Raw genomic sequence first — 22,158 nt, 5'->3', positions numbered from 1 at the left:
GCTGGACGGGAGCAGGACAAGCTCTGCAGCATCACCCCGGCTGTTTTGGAAATGAAAGGCCGAGCAGGAGGCGTGGGGGAGGTGGGGAGCTGCTGCCGCTCGCTGCTCCGTGCGTTGCCCACGGCTGCGGAGGGGGCACTTGGTTTGGGATGGCCGCTGGCCCGGCGGGGCTGGACGGGGTGTCCTGGGGGCACGTGCCATCGGTTACAGGTACAGTCTCTTCTTTCCATTCCCGTTGAGGGCCAGAGCCAGAGTGTCCCTGTCACGTCCCGCTCAGATGAGGGAGACAAGACGAACCTAAGTCACTTGTGTCCTTTGTCTGAGCAGGGTGTGACAGCCCGGTGCAGAGTGGGGGTTCCAGTGTCCCTTCCTTGATGTGGCTTGGGCTGGCTTGCCTCGTTTTTGCTTAATTGAACAGGAGATTTCCTTCTTTTCTTTTTCAGTCTGCAGAATTCTTCGAAATGCTGGAAAAAATGCAGGTGAGCAGCAGCATTTTGTGTTTGGCGCTGTGCCGGCACCTGGGAAATGACCGTTCCTGCCTCACATTTAGACATTTTCAGTGCGGCATCGCTGTGTCCCGGGTCGTGTCCCACCACATCCCTGTCACTGTTTTCGCTGTGTTACTCCGGAGGCTGTCCTGGCACCCTGGCAGCTCTGCCCGGCTCATCCCAGGCAGAAGCTCCCTCCTTTCATGCCACTCATGTCAGAGTGATTCCCATGTAGCACAATACCCTTGTGGTTTTGTCTGTGTTGTTGAAAACATCTTATTTATTTGATCTATTCGTTTTGTTCCAATCAGGCACCAAAACTTGAAGAACAGAGGACTGGAAGCCAAAAACATAAGGTTGGTTACATTTTGTTTTTGCACGGATCTCTTCAGTTGTTCCCCGCTTATCTCAGAGCTTTAATGTGTATAGTCAAAGACAGTCACTCAAAGGACTGAAAAGGATTTAAATGTTATCTAAAAACAAGGCACTGATTGAACTGCAAAGATGAGAAACTGGTGCCTGTAAATCCCTAATCAAGCTTTACGTCCAAACCCCTGTGCTCCCGCGGCGAGCTGTGCCGAGCGCTTGGGTTCTGCCGCAGAGCCGAGAAGCTCACGGCGATGCGGGAGATGCCGCTGGTGCAGGACTGACCCTGCTGCAGCGCGTCCCTGCGGGCGGGGAGGGGTCCCCGGGCCGGGTCCCCGGGCAGCCTGGTGGCACCGCTCTCCATTACTGCCCAGCGCTCCCTCCGGGCCGTTATTAATTAATCCCTGGTAGCGGAGGGACTGGTGCAGCGGGCGGCTGGAAGCGCTCCCCAGGCTGGGTGTGCAGGGCTGTGGTCCTGAGGGAAGGCTGGCGCGGGACAAACGCTCATACGTGGCGTTCTCGTTCCTTTTTCCAGGAAGACTACATCCCGTACCCCAGCATCGATGAGGTGGGTGCCCTCAGCCTCCCTGAACACCTTCTGGCAAAAGCCTTCCCAGAACTGCCGATAACGGGGGAACTGGTGGAGGTTCGGGTTCCGAGAGGGGCTGCACAAAGCACATTCCCCCTCCCCGCTGTTTCGGCTCCTGCTTTTCCTTGGCAGCACCTTCCCCCTTCGAGGAGAGACCAGGGAGAGGGGCTGGATTTGCCCCCCGCGGTGCTGGGGCTGCTGCAGGAGGGGGCAGCGGGGAGGGCAGGACACGGGGCGATGGGCCCCTGCACCCCACATCTGCCCCCTGCTCCTGCCCGACCCTCATGGGTGCGTCTCTGCAGATCCTGGAGAAGGGCAGCCCGTACCCGCTGATCATCCTGCCCCAGTTCGGGGGATACTGGATCGAAGACCCGGAAAACCTGGGCACGCCCACCTCGTCCGACAGCAGCGTCTGCGAGGAGGAGGAGGAGAACCTCAGCCCCAGCACCTACGGCTACAAGCTGGAGTGCAAAGGGGAGGCCAGAGCCTACAGGAAGCATTTCTTGGGGAAGGTGGGTGTCCCCGCCACAGGGGACGAGTGGTCAGCTGAAAATCGCACACACACCCCGCCAAGAAAAAAAAGAAACTCTAAAACTGTGGAAAAAATGGGCAAATTTTGCAACTTCCGTTGTGTCAAGGAGAGGAGGGGACTGGCGGGTGACCAGCCGTGGCCACACACGTGGCCTTTGCCCCCGGCCTCGGGGTGGGCACGCTGGCTCTGAGCCTGCTCCGTCTGCGGGGACCTGGGGCACGGGGGACCCCCTGCGGGAGCTGCCCGCCCTCCTGCTCACAGTCTGCCATCCTCCCTCTCCCCCTGCACCCAGCTGAGAGCAGCGTGCCTAAATCCACGGGCGGAGGGATTAAAGCCCTGGTCCCTGCGAGTGGGGGCACGAGAGCGCGTCTCCGAGGGTGTTGGGGGGCAGGCGAGTCCTCTGCCCTCGGCCGGGTGCGGGGCAGCGTCCTTGCCGTCAGCAGGCTGCCTCCCCCACCGCTAACCCGCTGCTTTCTATTTTTAGGATCATTTAAATTTTTATTGTACAGCCAGCAGCCTTGGAAATCTGATCCTTTCTATTAAGTGTGAGGAGGCAGATGGCACGGAATATTTAAGGATTATACTCAGGTATGGAAAAAAAAGCAGCTTTGTTTAGCAAAATATTTTCTCTCTGGGAGTCCCTTGTTTTGTTTCTGCGGTAAATGCTGGGGCCGGGCTGGCAGCACGCTGGCTGTCACACACGGAGGGGCTCGGGGTGGGACGGGAACCAGCAGCATCGTCCTTTTACTGTTTCTGCGCTGGAACTGCCTCGCCCCAGTAATGAACACGAGGCTTTGATCTGTTGCTAAACCCGCTGAAACTGAGTGTAAACCTCTCCGTGACACGGGATAATACCAGTCACATCTATCGCCGTCCCTCTGTAAGCTGACAGGACCCAGCGCGTCTCAACTGTTGTGTCATTTCCCTCCAAAACTATGAATATTTTAAGAGCTGCAGAGATGAGAAGAAAAACTGAGCCTTTGCTTGCTAACCAGACCCAACAAATTCTGCAGAACGTTGTTTCCCAACAGCCGGCGGAGCATCGCTTCGTGCACACCGCAGGGCTGGCGAGCAGGGGGCTGCCCAGTGTCTCTTTGCCTTGGACACTCCCTGATTTCTGCTCGTCTCTTTTTCTTTGCTAGGTCCAAAGTGAAGACATTGCATGAAAGGATCCCCCTGGCAGGATTTAGCAAGCTCCCCAGTATCCCTCAGATTGCAAAGGTAAAATGACCGGCTGGGCTGGGATACCTGCAGTGAAGCCTGTGCTGCAGCGCCTGGTGCCTTGGGCAGCGTTGGGTGGTGTTGGGCGGTGTTGGGTGGTGTTGGGTAGTGTTGGGTGGTGTTGGGCGGCGTTGGGTGGTGTTGGGCGGTGTTGTGCAGTGTTGGGTGGTGTTGGCAGTGTTGGGCAGTGTTGGATGGTGTTGGGTGGTGTTGGGCAAGCGTTGGGTGGTGTTGGGCAGCGTTGGGTGGCGTTGGGTGACATTGGGCTGTATTAGGCAGCATTGGGTGGTGTTGGGTAACAGTGTTCTTGGTCCAGGGGTGCTTGGCACGTGACGGTCTGTTGGTTTCCCATGAACCCCAGACAGGTCACTGGTTGATATCTGGGGGAAGAGGTGAGGAAGCGACAGCAGCTTTGACCCATGGAGAAACCTTGGTGCATCCTCAGTCGGGTGCCAGCCAGGCCACGGGGCATCCCGATGAGAGGATGTGGAGCAGGGAGCCCCTGCAGTTGGAGGCTGGATTTGGCTCCCTTATAAGACATTCCCAGCCCTGCCGGGGGTTTTCAGCAGGACAGGGGTGTCTGCTCCTCACGCCCAGGGACCCGGCACTGACTGCTCTTTCCCCTTGCCCACAGGCCTTCTGTGATGACGCCTCTGGGCTGAAGTTTAACCCAGTTCTGTACCCCAAGGTGAGGTAACTTACCCCACGTCAGTCATGTATTGGGCAGGGAAGGTCAGAGAGGGTTAGTTCTCCCCTTTTCTCCAAGATCCAGTGGCTGCTTTGGTACAGAGCATGGGTATTTGTGCTGCACCTTTCCAGCTCTCTACCTGCGTGCCTGGCTGCAGAGGGGATGTGAGCAGCGCAGCGGCGCTGGGCTCTGGGTTACCCAGCGGCCGTCCGATGGCACGCACATGCCACCGTCTCGCTGTGTCAACCGGCCACCAGGGATTGATGGCGCTTTGGTATTAATCTGCCCTTGCATCACGGGGAAGGACAGAAGGGCGACCATCTGTGGGGTGTAAAACCAACCGGGATCTTGGTTTGATGCCTTAAGGTTTGCTCGAAACCTGGTGAGATGGGTTTAGCCTGTGCTGGAGAGGCCCTGCAGGAAGAGATGCAGAGGCGGGAGGGTCCCTGCGGGGACGGAGTGTTTTATCCGGGGGGCAGTGCCGCTGGTGACGTGCCCAGACTGACTCTTGGCCACTCCGGGATCTCTTCTCCTCGTGCGCACTCCTGTGCTGCCATAGAGACCCGCTCCCGGGAAGCTGCAAAAAAAAATCCATCATTTTCAAGTACCTTTTATGAGGCAGGCACAGCAGTAAGTTATAAGGCAGTTTCACCACCCTCTGATGCAGCCAAGGCCAAACCAATTTCGTTCACCCGTTGTCGTTATTGGTGTTGCAATCGAAGCCCTGTCTGGAAGTTGGGGACCAGCCGATGGGGGAAGAAAAGCGTCTCCGACTCGGTCCCTGCAGGACGGGGCTGGGACCAGGGGGCCGGGGCGCCACGGGAACTGCTGGTACTTGCACCCAAAGGGCCCCACACTTCCCTCAGAAAACCTGTGAGCAGTCAGGGCTCCCCACAGCCCCCACCGCACCCGGGCGCTGGGGCAGCAGCGCCCACCCAAAACCCGCGGGTGGACTGTCAGCAGCGGAGGCTGCAGGGACGCTGGTGAAAGCTTTTGGCCTAATTATGTAGAAATTTGGCTTCTGCCCCCCTTCTGCTCCCCTGGGCGTTGCCTGGCCGTTGTGTACCCCTCTGCAGCTCGGGGGGCTCTGCCCCACTGCCCCCCACGAGGAGCCGTACCGAGTTTGCTCTTCGGGACGTCGCGCTTCGGACAGCTACATGAATTAGTTTGTATTTTGCTTTGCTGCAGGCGTCCCAGATGATAGTGTCTTATGATGAGCATGAGGTCAACAACACGTTCAAGTTCGGTGTGATCTATCAGAAGTTCAGGCAGGTGAGTAACCCCCGTGCCGTTCTCAGGGAGCACATCCCCGCTTGTCTGGGTTTCACAAGTGCAAATCCGGCCCCGCAGTTAATTCAGTCACATACAACACGTTGTGTTACTGGGTGTCCTCACTAATAATTCATTTCTTACTGCTCGGATGTTTCCCTGACTCATTAAAAAATGATGTGACTGTAAAAATTCGGTATGGAAGTCAGCCCACAAACTGCTGTAGGGAAAAGCGGATGTGAAAATGGATTTTAGCAGGCATGGTATTTTAATCAGATATATGTTTAGACAGAGACGCCGTTGCATTTGTCTTGGAGGACTGTGGGCTATGAAGCCACATGTTTGCTGAAAACGCTGTCATTAGCCGAGGGACTCCGGATGGGGAGTGCAGAGGCAGCTGAGTCTTATAACTCACCAAAGATTATTCTGACAGGAGCTCTAATTATCTTTATGTATTGCATTTTAGTTTGGATTAACTCATGCAAGACTGTAGTTAAGGTCTCGTTGTTCTGTGCAAGGGACGATTAAGACTTGGACTTTCCCATGGAGGATTCATTTGTGTTCTGAGAGCAGGGTGACGTGTAGAAGGGGCATTCTGAAGGGACCTTTCGCATTAGTGGTGTCCGTGGTCGTGTCTGTGGTCGTCGTGTCCGTACCACCCGCAGAGCGACCCGAGGACGCGGGGCCGTCCCGGCGCGTGGCGGCCGCTGGGGACAGTGGCTTTGGTCACGCTTTGGTCACCTCGGCTCAGGCAGCACAGGGGCCTCTGCGGCTCCACCAGACCGACGCCGCGGTGGCGGAGCCACGGCCAGACCCTCCTCCTGCCCCGGAGCCGGTGTTGGCGGTGCTGCACAGCCTGAGCGGGCGGGGACAGGCAGGGCCGGCGCTCTCAAAAGATGCGTCCGGTGTTTTGCAGACCCAAGAGGAGGAGTTGTTTGGCAATAACGAAGAGAGCACTGCCTTCAAGAACTTCTTAAGTTTTCTGGGAGACACCATCACACTCCAGGACTTCAAAGGGTAAGTTAAATAAAAAGAATGATTTTACAAATACATTTAACGAGAGACCATGTCATATGTAAAAATATCTAGCATGCGAGAACAGAAGTCATCTCACTCATGAGCGGGATGTACAGAGCAGAGGCAAATATAGCTTTGGCTTGTTTTTCAAAGCTGGGGGAGTTTTCCGAAAAAAAATTGGAGCTGCCAAGAGAGAAAAACTTCCTTTCCTGCAGTTTTGAGGCTGTGAGAAAATCTGACTATATTCAGCCATAGATGAAAGGAATTTTGTATGGAAACGCGCCCTGTCCGGTGTCGTGGGCTCAGCCGCAGAGTGTGTCCAAGGCAGGCACCGCAGCGGCCGTGGCGTGGCAAGAGCCCCCCGGTGCCGGTGCGGGCAGTGGGCAGGCAGGTGCAGGCAGCTCACCGTGCCAGAGCTCAGCACCGCCGGCCCCGTGGCCGGTGCCCATGGCTGGGGTCAGCCCCGGCCGCCGGCACCGCTCTGCCGCACCCCCTGAATTTCAGACTGGTGACGGCGATGCTGGTTACAATACGTGACGCACAGTTTGTTCTTTCCCATTTGCTCGCTACTCGATAAAGATAAATGAGCTGGTTTGTTCTGCCACCCTGTCCCCTGACAGCCGCCGGCGGTCTCTGCTAAGCTTTCAATTAATATTTCTTCATTTCCCTCCGCTTTTCCCTTCATCTCCAGTTTTCGAGGAGGTCTGGATGTCAGCCACGGGCAGACGGGAGCGGAGTCAGTGTACACGGTGTTCAGGGACAGGGAGATAATGTTTCACGTCTCTACAAAGCTGCCTTTTACCGAAGGAGACACACAACAAGTAAGAGATGAGCCCCCTCGCACAGCAGCATCTGAGCCGGGATGCGCCGGCGCTGCCCTGCCCAGCGCCGAGCCCGGTGCCGCGGCGTCCCCGGCGCGCCCCGAGCGGGTGTTGGGTCCCGAGGGAGCGGGACCGCCCGCCCGTACCGAGCGAGTGTTTTCCCGTTCTGCTTAGCTCCAGAGGAAGAGGCACATTGGCAATGACATCGTGGCAGTTATCTTCCAAGAGGAGAACACGCCGTTTGTCCCAGACATGATCGCCTCCAACTTCCTGCACGCCTACATTGTGGTGCAGGTGGAAAACCCCGAGGCGGATAACGCGGCGTACAAGGTGAGGGCAGTCGCGACTTGCAGGTGCCGATTTTTGCTTCGGCAGCTCAGGCCGAGGCTGGAGGCGGCTGCCCAGCAGCTGCCCTGCCCGTGGGCTCAGCGTTAGAACCAGTATTATACCTAATGGGCGTATTAAACGTACACACATACCCCCACACACGTGTATTTACATGTGCACTATTACATGGGGGGGTGTATACGCACATACATGTATAAGATATGTGTCTGTATAATAACATACTCATTTGCTAAAGATTTTTGAAGCTACTCGGTATTTGGATAAGCCTCGGAACAGCTCATACCGATCTAACCCATCGCTCAAGTCCAGGCAGCATAAACTCTGTTACCTCTGTTTTCTATGAAGAGATCCAGTAAGACGTAATTTTTTCAAACTGGAAGCACGTTGCTTAGAGCCACAAAGGAAAACAGAATGCACAGGAATAAATGTGAAAACCTGTGCACGGTTAACCCTCTCCTGAGAGCAGAGCGATGGCTGCCGAGGGCTGGGGAGGAGCGGGCTCGGCGCCACGGCAAGGGCTCTGCGATGCCCCTCGGCTCTCAGGGACTGGGACACCGGGGCTGGGCTGGGCTGGGCTGGGCTGGGGGAGCATCGCTCCTCCCCATACCTGCTGCCCTCCAGGAGAGGGGTGTCTGCGCTGGGGCTGCCCTCTGCACCCACAGGAGCAACCTTTCTCTTGGCTCCGCAGGTGTCAGTCACGGCCCGGGAGGACGTCCCCTCCTTCGGCCCCCCCCTGCCGAGCCCGCCAGTGTTCCAGAAGGTAAGAACTGAGGTGGGAAGCTTGTTCCAAGCCATAAAAAAGTAGATGTGTATGTCCGAGAGGTTTTCAAGCATGCCTGCTTAGGGGAAGCATAATTCATATGCATTTATTTATTATTTATTTATTTAGTGAGGGGAGGCCCTGGCACAGGCTGCCCAGAGCAGCTGGGGCTGCCCCCTCCCTGGAAGGGCTCAAGGCCAGGTTGGACGGGGCTTTGGGCAACCTGGGCTGGTGGAAGGTGGCCCTGCGCGGGGCAGGGGGTGGCACTGGGTGGGCTGTAAGGTCCCTTCCCACCCAAACCATTCAACAGTTCTGTGATTATTTTGGTTTCTGGAGAGGCTGTGGGGTTTGTGGCGGGGCGGGAGGCCGTGCACCAGCGCACAGCGTAACCCCTGCAGGGCGGCGGCGGCGGCTCTGCTCTCGGGGCACCCAGTGTGGGGGTGACGGCCAGTGCAGGAGGGGGCTCCCCACGCCCATCTGGGGTTTTCCACCAATGCTCCCCCATCTGGCGGGGGCTGCAGGGTGCTGTGAGCTCGGCACAGCTCCGCTCCAGTACGAGCGATAGGTGGAATCGTATGATGGTGGGTATTTTCTACCTCGGCTCTCTCCCCGCAGAGCCCCGAGTTCCGGGAGTTCCTGCTGACCAAGCTCATCAACGCCGAGAACGCCTGCTGCAAGTCCGACAAGTTTGCGAAGCTGGAGGTACCGCTGCTCAGCCCTGCGGGCGCGGGGCGGCTCGCGGCTTTCCTCAAAAAACTCTTTTCCCTGGGCTGAGCTGGGCCAGCGCTTGCCGGGACGAGTGACCAGAGCACGCCCGTGTCTCCGCTCATTTGATGGCCCTGGGGCCCCGCAGGGCGGGCGCTGCCCCGGGGCGGGGGGACGAGCCGGGGGTGCAGTGGGTCGGTGCCGCTGCCCCCACCTCGGCGCCCGCGGCTGAGCCCGTTCTCGCTCCCCCAGGACCGGACACGAGCTGCTTTGTTGGACAACCTCCACGACGAGCTCCACGGGTACACGCAGACCATGCTGGGGCTGGGGCCCGAGGAGGACAAGCTGGAGAACGGGGGTCACGGGGGCTTTCTGGAGTCTTTCAAGGTAAAGCCACATCCCCTTGCCACAGCAGAGTTAAAACACAGCCAGGGCTGGCAGAGCACATTTTAGTGGACGATGGGGATGAGCGATGTTGGGGGATGAGAGGGAGGAGGTAGGAGCTCACTGCCACCAGTGGACACCTGAGCTGCTGCAGGGCAAGTTCTGCTGGTGGCCCCGGGCTGCTGGTGGCCCTGCTGTGCCAGCCTGTCTGCAGAACAGGGCCTGGGGAGGGATGCCGAGGGGTAGCCGCCACAGCAAGCAGGCGGGAGGTGGTTGCTGTTGTGTTAAATGTGAGACACAAGAGGATGTGCTGGGTGTGGAGAGGGGAAACGGCACTGGGTGAGACTGGGGGTGTGAGGGGAGAGAAGAGAGAGTGGGTTGGGAGAAAAGGAGGGAGAAGGAGAAGAAATGAGATAAAATGATGTGAGCAAAACGGAGCCACTGTTGGAGTAGGGACAGTGACCCGCTGGGCAGCAGGGGACACCCCTCCCACCCCGCAGCGGCTCTCAGAGACAGCTCCCGCGGGCACCGTATGGGCACGGTTTTGTCTGTGGTGCAGAGAAACGGGCACTGGCGATGAGTGGCCTCATCCTGCACCCAACGGCTGCCGAGGAGGGGTGAGCAGCGCCCTGGTCCCTGCTGCAGGGGCGCCCGGGGTCTCAGGTGTGTCCTGTTTAGGTGTGAGACATGTAGAACTGGTGATGCTGCGCAGTCACACGTCACAGCGTTCGCTGCAGGGTCTGAGGTGATGATGTTAAATAATCATTTCTTCACATGCTTTTTGCGTACGAGAAAGTGGACTCTGCTCTCTCGGCGTTGCAGGGTGCGCCGGGGCAGGTGCTGGGTTCCGTGGTCCAGGCTGGGCTGCGTTTTCCCGGCCGCCTCGGGACCGCGCTGCTGGGCTGCATCCTGGCTTACGTCCTCCACCGTGTGCTGTCGGAGTGAGCGGGGAGAGGAGAGATGGAGGGGGCGAGACCTGTCCCCCACAGTTTCTTTTTACCTGGTGCCTCGCACCCATGACCCAGCCCGCAGCCCCTCCCTCCCCGGCCGTGCGACGTGGCCAGGGGCCGCGCAGGGCTTGTTTCTGCTGGGCCCTGAGCAAGCAGGAGGGGTGCCTTCACCTCCCCGCCGCGAGGAGAGGAGCCCCTGGCCAGCCCCCCGGGAGGGTGTGTTGGGGTGCCCCGCAGAGCTCCGCGGCCTCGGCAGCCCCGGGCTGGAACCTTCCCGCCTGCACAGCGCCAGCGCCCGCCGGGGCTGCGGGCAGCCAAGCAAGCAACCGGTTGCCTTTATCTGCAAACACTGTCCAGTTTTGTACGGCTTGCTGACCCCAATAAATCAGGTCTGATGGACTCTTGCTCGGTGTTTGTTACTGGATGGACAGGAGGGGACAGCGCGGGGCTGTCGGGGTGTCTGTGGTCCCTGCCATGGGCTCGGGGCGGCACTTACCCGGGGCCGGTAGCAAACCGGAGCCTGTGCACCATGGACGGGGTGCCGGGCGCCTCCAGGAGCCTCCCGGCCCCCGATGGTTTGTTTCCTCGAAAATCTCTTCACCTTGGGCTGAGTTGGGGGCCGGAGAAGAGGTGGCTGTGGCGCAGCGGAGAGCGCAGCAGCCACTCGAAGGGAATAGCTGCGAAGAGAAACTCTCCTGTAACTGGCACACTGGCATCGCAGTCCAGTTTGGGCTCCCGTTACTATGGTGATTACAGTAATTAAAATATGGGTATAGATTTTTTTTTTAACTTGTGCATTTCACTGCTGCTTTTCATAGCGTGTGCCAGACTTTCAAAAGATCTCGTGGTTGTATTTGTAAGCGCTTGGGACAACAATTGAGAGAGGACATTAAAAATAGCTCAGGTCCTGTTTAGGCGCCCGGTGAGCGTTTGGATCTGCAGAAGGTCTCTGCCTCCGCTAGGCACAGCTCTGCTTGCAGCGGTTTGAGTCAAAACAGGTCACAGCCATCCTCTTCCCCGGCTTGTGCCACCAACGCCCACGGAGCCTGGCCGTTGGTTCTTTCCTGGGGGACGTGGAATTCTCTGTGAGGGCTCTGGGTCCCGTTGTGTCCAGACCCAGCGTGGCACATCTCCAGGCTCTGCCGTGGAGGTGGGTTGGACTTGGTACCTCTTCTTCGTGCCCGGGCAAGAGATGCCTGGCCGTGGGCATCCCTGGTGCGTGGAGCTCCGGCAGTGCTTCGGCTCTCTGGGGCAGCCCGAGGGAGCGAGGGCACGAGGCCTTGTGCTGGGCATCTGGCTCCTGTAAAAACCAGCCTGTGCCAAACAGACGCGAGTGTTTCAGGGCAGCGGGGATCAGGCCGTGGTTTGCTGGGCGAGCGAGGTGCCTACAGCTCGGGGGGAGCACAGCCCTCGGCCTGGGGGTGCCACAGCAGCGGTCGTGGTCCTTGGTTTGCTGCATCCAGCAGCAGGGATGCAGCAGCAGAGGCCGGGCCGGGCTGCAGCGTGGGCACAGGCTCGGTGGTGTGGCTCAGGCAAGGGCAGCCTGGAGGGGAGCGTGTCCAGAGCCCAGGGGATCGAGGCTGACGTGAAGGGTGAAGGAAGGGGCTGCTTGGTTGGGGGAAATGAGGACCGAAGGAAACAGGGAGGGTCTGTGCCTGCCGTGGGGACGATGCTGCGCAGCTCATCTCTGGGTCTCTTACCGAGGTGGATGGGCCAAACCAGCGTTTAGTTCAGGCTGATTGTGTTCTTCAGGCATGAGCACGCTGAAGAACAGGCGTACTTTTGTGTAGCTGTGAAGCCCCCAACTCTGGTGTGTTTTGGGGCAGGTTGGAGAGGTCTGTCAGCGCGCAGGAGAGGTGCAGGCAGGGCAGGAGGCTCCTCGCAGGACCCATCCTCTCTGATACAGGGAGAATCAAGGGTTTGCACCCAAACACTGGCTGACGACTCAGTGGTGCTCCCTGTTCCTGCTGAGGGGTTCGGGGGGTTGGCCAGGTGCTGGGTCAGGACTGGGGGGCTGGTGTCTGCTGGTGTCAGGAGTTGTTGGTGTGTGCCAGCTGTGACAGGGAGGACCGGGCAGGTCACACTCGGGTGTGCCGGGGGGGGGGGCCTGGGGCTGGGGAGGGGGTTTGGGGCGCGGTGATGACCGGAGGCTCCTGTCCCCTCCCGCAGAGAGCCATCCGGGTGCGCAGCCACTCCATGGAGACCATGGTGGGCAGCCAGAAGAAGCACCACGGCGTCGGCATCCCCGGCAGCCTCAGCGGGGGCATCGCGCACAACAGCGGCGAGGTGACCAAGACCACCTTCTCGGTGAGCGCGGGCGCGCGTCCCCCTGCCCTCCTGCCCCTCTGCCCCTCCCTCCCTCCCTCCCTCCCAGCCTGGCAGGGCGCTGCACTGCGCTGACGTAGCCTGGCAGTCCCCGTGCAGGCAGCAAGTGTGAGGTCGAGGAGAAGATTTGAGCAGAGCGTGGTTTTATGAGTGCTCTGTTCAACCTGGGTTTGTTTCATGGAAGAACCGAAAATGAGCTTCCTGGGGTTTTCAGCCCCAAAGTACAATGGAGAGACAAAAGAAGTTCTGGCGTTACATGTTTTCTACCCGTGCAGGCTGAGAATTGAGGGCAGCATAATTCCTCACAGGATGTTTAGTCTTACGAGCTCCTAGGAGGGAGCTTTGCTCTCCAACCCAGACTGTTCTGTGCTTCCAGCCCCCCGTACCAGCAGCTGCCACCAAGAACCAGTCCAGGAGCCCCATCAAGCGCCGTTCGGGGCTGTTCCCGCGCCTGCACACGGGCTCTGAGAGCCAGGTGGAGAGCAGGACGAGGTGGTAAGTTTGACATCGCCCTGGTAACTCGGGTTAAAAGCGTTACTGAGTGTTAAACTTGAGAGAAGGTGTTGGTGGGTGCTGGAGACCTTGCCTGGGGCGCAGCCTCCTCTTTCCACACAATCCAGCAACAAGGGCTGCTTCTGCCGTGTTCGAGGAATTGTGGCTTGGATCCTTTCCCTCTGTTTTAAATCGAAGTGGTGGTATCCAGAGAGCATCTGTTACTCTTGCAGTTTAGCATTTGGTGTTAGGGAGTATAATTTGACCATCCTTTTTAAGTCTCTTGTGTAACTCATGCAACCTGTCTCCTTGTGCCCTCAGCGACAGTGTTTCTGGAGCCCAGAAGACACCAGATTTGGGACATTCTTCCCAAGAGATGAAATCTGAAACCTCGTCCAACCCCAGCTCCCCAGAAATATGCCCCAACAAAGACAGGTGAGCCGGGAGGAGCCCTGTCCTCCTCCGACCGGAGCTCAACAGACCATTAGGGACTTTGTCAACTAAAACCATTTCCAGGTTTTGCTATAAATAATCTTGATATTAAGGGAGGGAAAAAAAAAAAAAAAAAAGATTCTGGTGATTCATGATCACAGCTCCTTTATGGTCTGAAAATAGCCATGTTTAAAAAGAGCAAAGAGCAGTATTTGACAGAAGTTGCCCAAACCTGATGGCACGGGAGCTGGGAAGGCCCGGGGTGCCCGTCCCTCCCTGCCGGCGGGGAGTCAGCCTGGCCCAGGGGTTTCTGCTGGGGGCACCCACCAACGTCACCCCACGCTTTTGGAAGAGTTATTTACAGAACCACCCATCTGGGTTCATCCCTAAGGCGGCTGCTCTGCTCCAGGGGCGCGCGGGAGGGTCTGTCTCCGCTGCCGTAGCTGGAGAGACACGGCTTTCCGAGTGACAACCACGTGCCCTTCGTTTTGTTTTACCTCTCTTCCCAGGCCATTTATTAAGCTGAAAGAGAATGGGAGGTCGAACATCTCCCGTTCCTCCTCGAGCACCAGCAGCTTCAGCAGCACGGCGGGGGAGAGCGAGACCCTGGAGGAGTACGACAGCGTGGTAGGCACCCAACCAGCCCTGCAGCACGCTCGGGCTCGGGGCCCCGCGGCTCCACACACCCTGTGGGTGGTGTCTGTGTGAGGGAACTGCCCTGTGGACCCCCCAGATGCCTCCTCCCCGCTGACATCGAGGGGGTTAATCCCATCCCCATGAGGGGGAGGTTCAGGGTGGGACACCCTAGCAGGCCTTGGCGGCGCTGGGCCGTGCTGGGCACAGCAGAGTTGCTCCGTCAGGAGCAGGGACGCGCTGGGGCATCGGTGGAGCGCGGGGAGGAAAGCTGGCTGCGGAAGGGAAAGCGTGTCCCGGTCTCTCCCCGCGCAGGGAAGCCAGCCGTCGACGGCGTCGCCGTTCAAGCAGGACGTGTTTGTCTACAGTGCCTCGCCCGGCAGCGAGAGCCCGAGCGTGGGGGCCGCCGCCACCCCCGTGATCATGAGCAGGAGCCCCACAGGTGGGTCGCGGGGGTCGGGAGGGCTTGGCGGGGGGCAGCGGCTCTCCCGTCGCTCCTGGAAGCCCCCAGGGTCCCGCAGCGGCGGGTCAGGACGGGATGGGCCGGTGCGGCCGGGTCGCAGGGACCCGACGGGTCAGGACGGTGCGGCCCCCTCCCCAGCCGTGCCCGCGCTGCAGGCGGTGCCGGAGGTGCCGGGGCGAAGCAGTGGCCGCGCAGAACAGGTGCCCCGCGGGGTCCCGAATCCCCGATGCTGACAGGGCTCTTCTGGAGAGACGGCCCCGTGTGCTTTATTTCTGTATTTCCACGGGGAATTTGTTTGCCTTCTAAATTAGAGCGCAGAGGTGGCTTTGTTTCCTCCCTTCTCCCCTGACAGGCATGTGCAGTAGTCGTGGAAACTCGCTGTCTCCAAGGACCGAGCCATGACTCACAAATTATTTAATAAACAAGCAGCTTCCCTCGGTCTTGGCTCCATTAGCCCCGCTGCTAACGCGCTCACCGGCTCCATCCGTTTCAGTCGGACGATTTGTGAAATGAGGTGCAGCTCAGCAGGGCAAAATGGGCAGAAACGGCCCTTTGCTGGAGCACCCCGCGGTGACGGCACCGGCCCTGGGGCTGGGAGGGGTCCGCAGCGCTCGGCCCTCGCCCCCAGCTCACCGGGGTTTCATTTCCACACGATCCAAATGAAAACGCACAGTATGAACTTGGGAGCTATTTGCGAAACAGCCGGGGAGGCACAGATCCACCCTGAGCAGCTCTGTGAGGGAACAGCGCGGGGGGAAATCCGGGCTGCAGAGCGCAGGCTGGCTGGCTTTTTGTATCTCAGCACCCCACAGGTCCTCCTCCTTATTTCATTAGTGATTTTCTGAACTATTAAACCAGCCCCTTTTAATGTTTAAAGTGTTTATTTTGTATTTTTCCTGCCAAGAACATGGAAATCCACCCATACATTATACGGATCAGTCATTTCTTGTAGCCTTTTCAGTGGCATTTCCAGTAGAAAGACTGTGAAATGTAATTAAGCCTCAATTTGTTCCATCAAAAATATTTAATGTACAGATTTTGCCAAACATTCAGCCAAGATAGACTAAATATTGGTAGCACTCATGACAGTCTATTGAAGCGCCTGGCTGTTGGGCTGGTCGAGCAGCAGTCAGCCCTACAGCTTCAGCAAATATTTTTGTTCACAGATTATTGTTTTTCTCCTTTGCTTTCCCCCTCCCTCCAGCAGATATAAAGAACAGAAACTCTCCAAGGTCAAACCTAAAGTTTCGCTTCGACAAGCTCAGCCACGGCAGCTCCAGCACGGTAGGTGCCAGCGCCTCTCGCCAGGTGATGCTGCGCGGCCACATCCTGCTCTGCCCAGCGCCAGCGTGGGGGCCCGGGGGGCCTGGGGGGGCTGGGGTCTATGCAGCAAGAGGCAGAGCCCGCAGGGGCAGGCAGCAAGGGAGGGGAAGGGATTTCATGACTTCGTGCCCCTCCGTTTGCAACCCCACCTGTCTTCTCTTTTCCGTTCAGAGCCACTAGCAGGAAGGAGGAGTCATGAACTTGTAAAAGGTGAGTGAGAGTGATACGGTGTCGTGCACGGTGACTTGTCTGCAGCCAGGTGTGTTCGTCCAACCTCGGCTAATTGCACCGTTCATTATTAAATACGGGATCAATAATATATCTCGAAGCACCCTAAGTGCTCTTGTAAGCTGCGGGCAGCACTGAGTGAGAAAAGCTGTGGAGGGCAGTGCCAGCCAGGTCTGTGCCCGCCGGTGCCAGCTTTGCCTGGTCCCCCCTGGGGTGCGTTCGGGTGCTCCCACCGCGCCTCTGCCCCCGCTCTTGGGGCTGATGGGCCACAGCCCAGCAGGTTCCATTTTTTCCCCGTTAACCTTCGTGAACTGCTCGTGCCCGTCTCTGCAGGCAGGGTGAGGTTTGCTGTGGGGGAAAGCAGAGGTGGTCTCCTCACCCCTCCCCAAAACCCGATGGAAACGGCCAGTTTCGGGGCTGGATTCTCCGGGCAGAGGTGACGGGGTGCAGTGCGGTTGGCCCGGGCTCTCGGGGCCAGGGACTTGCCTGTGCATGGGGCCACCAGCACGAGTGGGTGCTTCCACGCAGGAGGCATTTGCAAGACACAAGGAATTTATTTATTGGTTTTCTCGCAGGCTCCAGTTTCCTGGAGTCCTTCTGCGTCATGAAATCAGGGTTTTCATTAGGAAGTTCCTAGCTGAGCAGAAGAGCCCAGAAAACTTGAAATGAGAGGGATTTCCATTCCCAAAAGATGTAATTTTTAGCCCATCGATGAGCTTCCCCCCACCCCAGCCCGGGGGCAGCGGGTGGTTGGTGTCTGGGGACGGGCACTGCCGCGGCCTTGGCTCCCTCCCTGGGGCTGGTGCTCCATGGCCGTCCCCGCAGGAGTGGGCATATTCTCCTTCCACAGTCTCCAACACTTTCATCCTTTTCTTCTTTGCAGAGAATTTTTATTTCAACAAAGGGAAAACTCATCAGCATCCTGTGGGAAGATGCACGCCCCGGCCGCGGGCAGCGAGGTGCCCTCCCCTCCCGGCTGCCCCGCTGTGCCGGGAAGAAGCTTCCACCTTGCCGCCATCTCTGCCCCGGCGGGGACCAGCCACCTTCCCACCGGGTGAACCCCTCGCCAGCAAACGCCCCGCACCCCACACCCCTCCCTCTGCACCGCGGAGGAGATCGTCTGCGCCCGGGGACCGCGTCCCCTCTGCGGTGCCGTGCCGTGTCACCCAGCGTGTGCCGCGGCTGATGGGTGCTGGGTGGGCACCATCCATCCCCCCCGGCTCTCCCGTGGCTCCTCTCGGGCAGAGGGGAAGCAGGACGGGCCGCCGCGCAGGTCAGGTCCCTCCACGCTTTATTTGCAGCTATCAGTGGGGAAACAGGGGTTTGTGTTTGTTTTTTGGAAGGGGAGGTGGTCAGGGCAAAATTGTCTTTGCTTGATCCCGGGGCAGTTCCCCCGCCCCATTATTTGCTGCTGCTCTTCTCTCTTTTTAGAGACAACAGGGTAGAATTTCCCCCCACGGCACTGCCCAGGCGGCTCTTCCCAGTTTACTACCCACATCACTAAATTTTTAGGGCAGATGCAGCCTCTTACACCATACTTAGTTTCTGGCACAAGAGGAGGGCGTGTGAGCCGGTCCCGGGCAGCAGAGCTGGTGAGCGGGGCCGACTCATCCTCTCTGGGCAGCTTTGGGGATGGTTTATACGGCCTCCGTGCTTTTTCCCTGCCTGAAACTCTGAGCACAGGCCTGGAAAAGGTTAACCAAAGCTAAAGCTGTAGTATATCTAAACACCAGAACCGGTACTCGGAGTGAATTCACCCAGCGGGCTCTGCTTTACCCCAGGGCTTGGATCTCCAGGAAAACAAATGCATAAAATTCCCGTGTTTGGATGGTTTAGGCTGCTCCGCCCCTCGCAGAATCTGTCCCGCTGCTTTCGGATGTGCTTTCGTTCACTTTGAAAGACGGGGATTATGGATTTTGCAAGGTGACTTCCCTGTGATGCCCTTTTCCAAAAAAATACCTCTCCCAACATGCCGAGAAACCCTTTTGCTCTTTTATGGAACTTTGTCTAAAGTTTACTGAAGTCTGTCCATGAATTTCACGTTGCTCATAGATTTTTCCGTACCAGTTTTTTGAGAGGTGCGCTGCAATGCTGCAGAGATGCTCCCTCCCCCTTACCACAACCTATGACCTTTGCAAACACCCCCGTGAAATAAGGTTCTCCATCTCAAGTGAAAGGTTCTGAATCTCAAGTGAGTTCGTAATTCCTAACGAAAACAGAACTTTGAGTGCCAAAGTCAACTCGACACTGCGGGAGCTCCGAGGGGCACGGAAGCGCCCTACACCCGTTAGAGGAGGCGCGGGCAGGGTCGCACATGCAGGAGCCCGTCCCCTCCCACTGGACCAGCAAAGCCAAGCCCGGCCGAGCCGGCTCCGCTGGTGAAGCTCTGCAGGGTCCTGGCCAACAACCTCAACGCTCGGTTCACAGAGCTGCTCCCGCTCGTGCGTGGGATTTGCCTGTTTGAGAAGAAAAGGCTGTAGCCCTGATGGGAGAGGAACCAGGTTAAAGGAGGAAAACACGGTGTGGAAAAGGCGGACAACAGTTTCACAGGCACTAAGTGCGCTGTGTCGGACCAGTAAATACCAATAACCACCAGTGGGGACACGTCCCCTCCTGCTTTCAGTGAGTTGCATTTAAATAGAGTTTAAATCTTGAGGTTTTCTTTGAAAGAGGGGAAGCACGGCGTGCTTAGCCCAGCCCGTAGCTAGCTCTAGATGTCTCAGGTTCGACATACTTTGCTGTTCAGCACTTCAGTCTGACAATGCTTCGGTAGCACTTTCAAACCCACCCCCAGTTCTTCCTCTTAGAAGCTTTTGGTCTGGTTTTCTTATGCCTCACAGTGAAATATTGACTGGTGCAATGACTTGCTTTGAGGGTCTGTTCTTGGTTTTGCTTTTTATCCCTGAGAAGTTGCTTGATCCTGTAGACGTTGTCATTGGCATGGGTGTTGATCTCCGTGAGATCTTTCGGCAGAAGGTGCAGTGGCTACTGTCAGCTGGGTTTTTCATTTTTGGTTTGGTTTGGTTTGTGTTTTTTTTTTTTTTTCTTGAACCTCTTGACTTTCCCTTTTGACCTAGATTGATTTGTAGAATTATTCAAATGGGATTATCAGGCAGGCAGGACGGCGTGAAGCTTCAGGGAGAGAGGTGCAGCGCGTTGGACTTGTCTTTCCCTGCGCCAGCCTGCTGGAACGGCAGCGGGGCCCGGAGCCGAGGTCTGGCACAAGCGTTGCCAGCGGCTCTGGGACATTTTCAACAGCACTCCTCGGGGGGGCTGCAAAACCCTACGGTAGCATCCTTAATAGCAGCGGGGCTTTTAAAGCTCCCGTCCTAGCCAGGCTCTAGCTGGTTTCTCCCCCCGGTGCGTGGCGGGCACCTTGCGGCCCCTGAATTGGCCCGTAGCGGTGCTGGGACTGACCAGCAGTTGTGTTACACCTCGGAGGCACTTGCACGTCCAGCAGAGGGTAAAGGTGTCCCTGTATATATATTGCAAAATGTTTTGTGCTTGTAAGTGACACACGCGTATATATACATGTATAACAGTGAGAGATATATATGTATATATGGAGATATATATATATAAAAGAAAGGATCCTTAACTGACACTAAAATTTTTGGGCAGTGCGTTTTCCTTTCTGGTCCCCACCGTTTCCATGCCCATAACTTCTACCCGACTTGGACGTGACTTTGCCCCGGGAGCAGACGGGGCTCAGGAACGTGGCTGGGGAGGGATGGGGGAGCCCCCGGCTGCGTGGGGGGGTCTCTCCCGTGGCGGGGGGCTGCTCCCCTTCTCGCCGGGGTTTCGGCCCCGTGCTTGCTCCTGCCGCGCCCCGGCTGCCGCTTGCTTGGGGCAGCTCCTGACCCGCGTGAGGGCCCGAGGCGGGTCAGGGCCGAGCCAGGCCCAGCTCCCCGCGCCGGTGCTGCAGGTCCCGCGTCCTCGCAGCAGCGCGGGGAGGGGACCCCGCTCCCCCGGCCTCTGCTGCCGCGGCCCTGGGTCTGCCTGCAGCGGGGGGCTGGCAGCAGGGCCCTGGGCAACTCTTCGGGAAAGCACTTGGCACAGACTTGGGTCCTCTCGAAATCCATCGAGTCAAGCACAGGATTACACTTAAGCACAACGTGAAAGTGCTTTTATTTCTGAGCGACAAGGAGGGGTCCTAAGCACAAACCCAGTTTCCTTCCAGAGTTCTGAGGGTCGTCAGGAATGGCAGGGGAAGGCGCCAGGATGTGTCGCTGCCATGAACGGGCTCCTTAACCGGGGCTGAGGTTTCTCAGCCGTCAGTTTGACTGCCAGAGGTGCTCTGATAACCGCTTTAAAACCAGCAGCTGGTCGGAGCTCAGCACCTCCACAGATCGCACCTCGCACTCACGTTGCTTCGCTGATGTTCCAACTTCTGTTCCACTAGAGCTGGCAGAGTCTGTCATTCCCCCATCCTAGAGCATGCTTTCATTATGGTTTCATGAATGTAGCACTGCGTATATCCTGCAAAGGGAAATGCTGAATTTATATCATTAGAATGTGAAGAGAGTTTATAGAGTGAAAATAAATCTTGAAGAAATGTATCTGAAAAGTTTATTTTTTACGTAGAGAGGCGGTGCTTTGTAGTTCCTGGTGGCCTATGTCTGGTGTAAATAATGTACATTTAATTTATTGCTATGGTAGCAGATTGTATTTGTTATGTATAAAACTAAAGGTTCACAAATGTATATTTTGTTGCTTAAATGTGTCTTTGCAAAATTCACAATAAATAACATATTTTGTGTCCATATGTGTACTACGTTGTGTATGCCCGTGAAGCGACAGCTTTAGCTGAGCGCTGTGGGAACACCCTGTAAAAACCTGCGACGGCGTGGAGCGGGGCTGAGCTCACGCAACGCCCCAGGCTGCAGCAGGAGCCTGTCAGGGTGCAAAAAGGCGTCAACTGGGACATTTCTGCTGGTGCTCCCCGCGCAAGGACTGGGTCGACCCGGGGGGGCCCCTGGCTTCTCTTTTACCAACACAGAGCAATTTTCATCAAGTGAACTGCTCTGTTCGAACTGGAATTAGTGCCCCATAAAGCTCAATAAACCAGGTCCCTGTCAGCAGCCAGCCCACATGTGGTAAAGAAAATAAACAGGCAGCGGTTCAGCTTGTCTAACCCAGCTGAGCTTACCTTGGGCTGTCAGTCTCCAGCGTCTTGGCTGCCTTTGGACGTCCTCCATGAGCTAACTATGAAATTGGATTTTCTCTCTCCAGCTCCTTCAGGCTCCTTTCAAATCCCCCTAATTTCCCAGATCTCATCCTCCCAGGACTCTAAGAAAAAAGCTGTTATTGTTTGGAAGCGGCGTGTCTGGTCCATTTTCCCCACGGCTCAGGCTGAACGGAGCACAAAGCTATTAGCCAGCGTTAGTTTTTTAACGTTTTGAGACGAGGAGAATGAACCCTTTAATTTGTACCCATGAGAATAAAATACTTGCCTTTGCAAGGAAAAAAACCTCCACCACGAGGAGCGTTTTGCTGACCCTCAGTGCTGCAGCAGCCCGGCGCGGGTGGCCGATGCCCGCAGAGCCTGTGCCAGCCCCAGCTCCGTCCCGGGGGATGCTCCGGCTGCGGGCTGGGGGGGCCCAGGGGGGCTGGGATGGGTCCCGGGTGGGTGCAGGCACGGAGCCTGGGTGTCGTGTGGGTCGTGGTGCCCAATACTGCAGAGCAGCTTGTGCTGCTCTTCCACCAGCGACGGGGAGCTCGCAGGGACGGTCACCGCGGGGTTTTCCGGTGAGGGACAGCGTATTACTCCGCTGAGTCAACTCCTAAACTCTGAATCCGTCATTAAACCAAACCAAATACAGGTTTTTATGCTATGTGTCAATCCGTCGGTCTTAAAAAAAAAATAAAATCCCAAGCCCATGCTATTACCTTCTCTTTGCAGCCGGCTTGTCTGGGAAGGCACCGACACCAGGCGTGAGCAGGTTCCGTCATCGCTGGGTTCCGGATTCCCGGTACCCCAAACCCCTCGGGGATCTCCCCCGGGGCCACCCGCGCGTTCCCCTCCTGCTGGATCCGCTGTAACGACGGGGGGGGTTGTGCCCCCTTTGGCGCAGATCCCCGGGGATGCTCACATCTGCCCTGCGGTCCGCGGCCAGGGCACAGC

At 57.5% G+C, this 22,158-nt stretch overlaps 1 protein-coding gene across 4 annotated transcripts in view; it reads left to right on the top strand.

The window, feature by feature from the left end:
* The window catches only part of RAP1GAP2 (RAP1 GTPase activating protein 2), a 71,634-nt gene extending 50,848 nt beyond the window's left edge, over positions 1-20,786 (top strand). For 2 of the 4 annotated variants that reach the window (XM_074922492.1, XM_074922494.1), the window contains 22 exons: positions 444-479; positions 800-844; positions 1,390-1,422; positions 1,746-1,955; positions 2,460-2,563; positions 3,118-3,196; positions 3,831-3,884; positions 5,073-5,156; positions 6,070-6,170; positions 6,862-6,991; positions 7,166-7,321; positions 8,028-8,099; positions 8,715-8,801; positions 9,057-9,191; positions 12,308-12,445; positions 12,840-12,958; positions 13,277-13,390; positions 13,897-14,014; positions 14,336-14,462; positions 15,691-15,767; positions 15,978-16,016; positions 16,918-20,786. In XM_074922492.1, the coding sequence (XP_074778593.1) occupies positions 444-479; positions 800-844; positions 1,390-1,422; positions 1,746-1,955; positions 2,460-2,563; positions 3,118-3,196; positions 3,831-3,884; positions 5,073-5,156; positions 6,070-6,170; positions 6,862-6,991; positions 7,166-7,321; positions 8,028-8,099; positions 8,715-8,801; positions 9,057-9,191; positions 12,308-12,445; positions 12,840-12,958; positions 13,277-13,390; positions 13,897-14,014; positions 14,336-14,462; positions 15,691-15,767; positions 15,978-15,986 (2,028 nt within the window). In that variant the 3' untranslated portion in view covers positions 15,987-16,016; positions 16,918-20,786. Of the gene's footprint in view, positions 1-443; positions 480-799; positions 845-1,389; positions 1,423-1,745; positions 1,956-2,459; positions 2,564-3,117; positions 3,197-3,830; positions 3,885-5,072; positions 5,157-6,069; positions 6,171-6,861; positions 6,992-7,165; positions 7,322-8,027; positions 8,100-8,714; positions 8,802-9,056; positions 9,192-12,307; positions 12,446-12,839; positions 12,959-13,276; positions 13,391-13,896; positions 14,015-14,335; positions 14,463-15,687; positions 15,768-15,977; positions 16,017-16,917 lie in introns of all 4 variants that reach the window. The other 2 variants (XM_074922491.1, XM_074922493.1) reach the window with 1 other exon arrangement.
* The last annotated feature ends 1,372 nt before the right edge of the window (positions 20,787-22,158 follow it).

The sequence above is a fragment of the Athene noctua genome, chromosome 19, assembly GCF_965140245.1.
Source record: "Athene noctua chromosome 19, bAthNoc1.hap1.1, whole genome shotgun sequence".
Lineage (NCBI taxonomy): Eukaryota > Metazoa > Chordata > Aves > Strigiformes > Strigidae > Athene > Athene noctua.
Note: the sequence above shows the minus strand (reverse complement) of the source record. Positions and strands in the feature narration are given on the sequence as shown.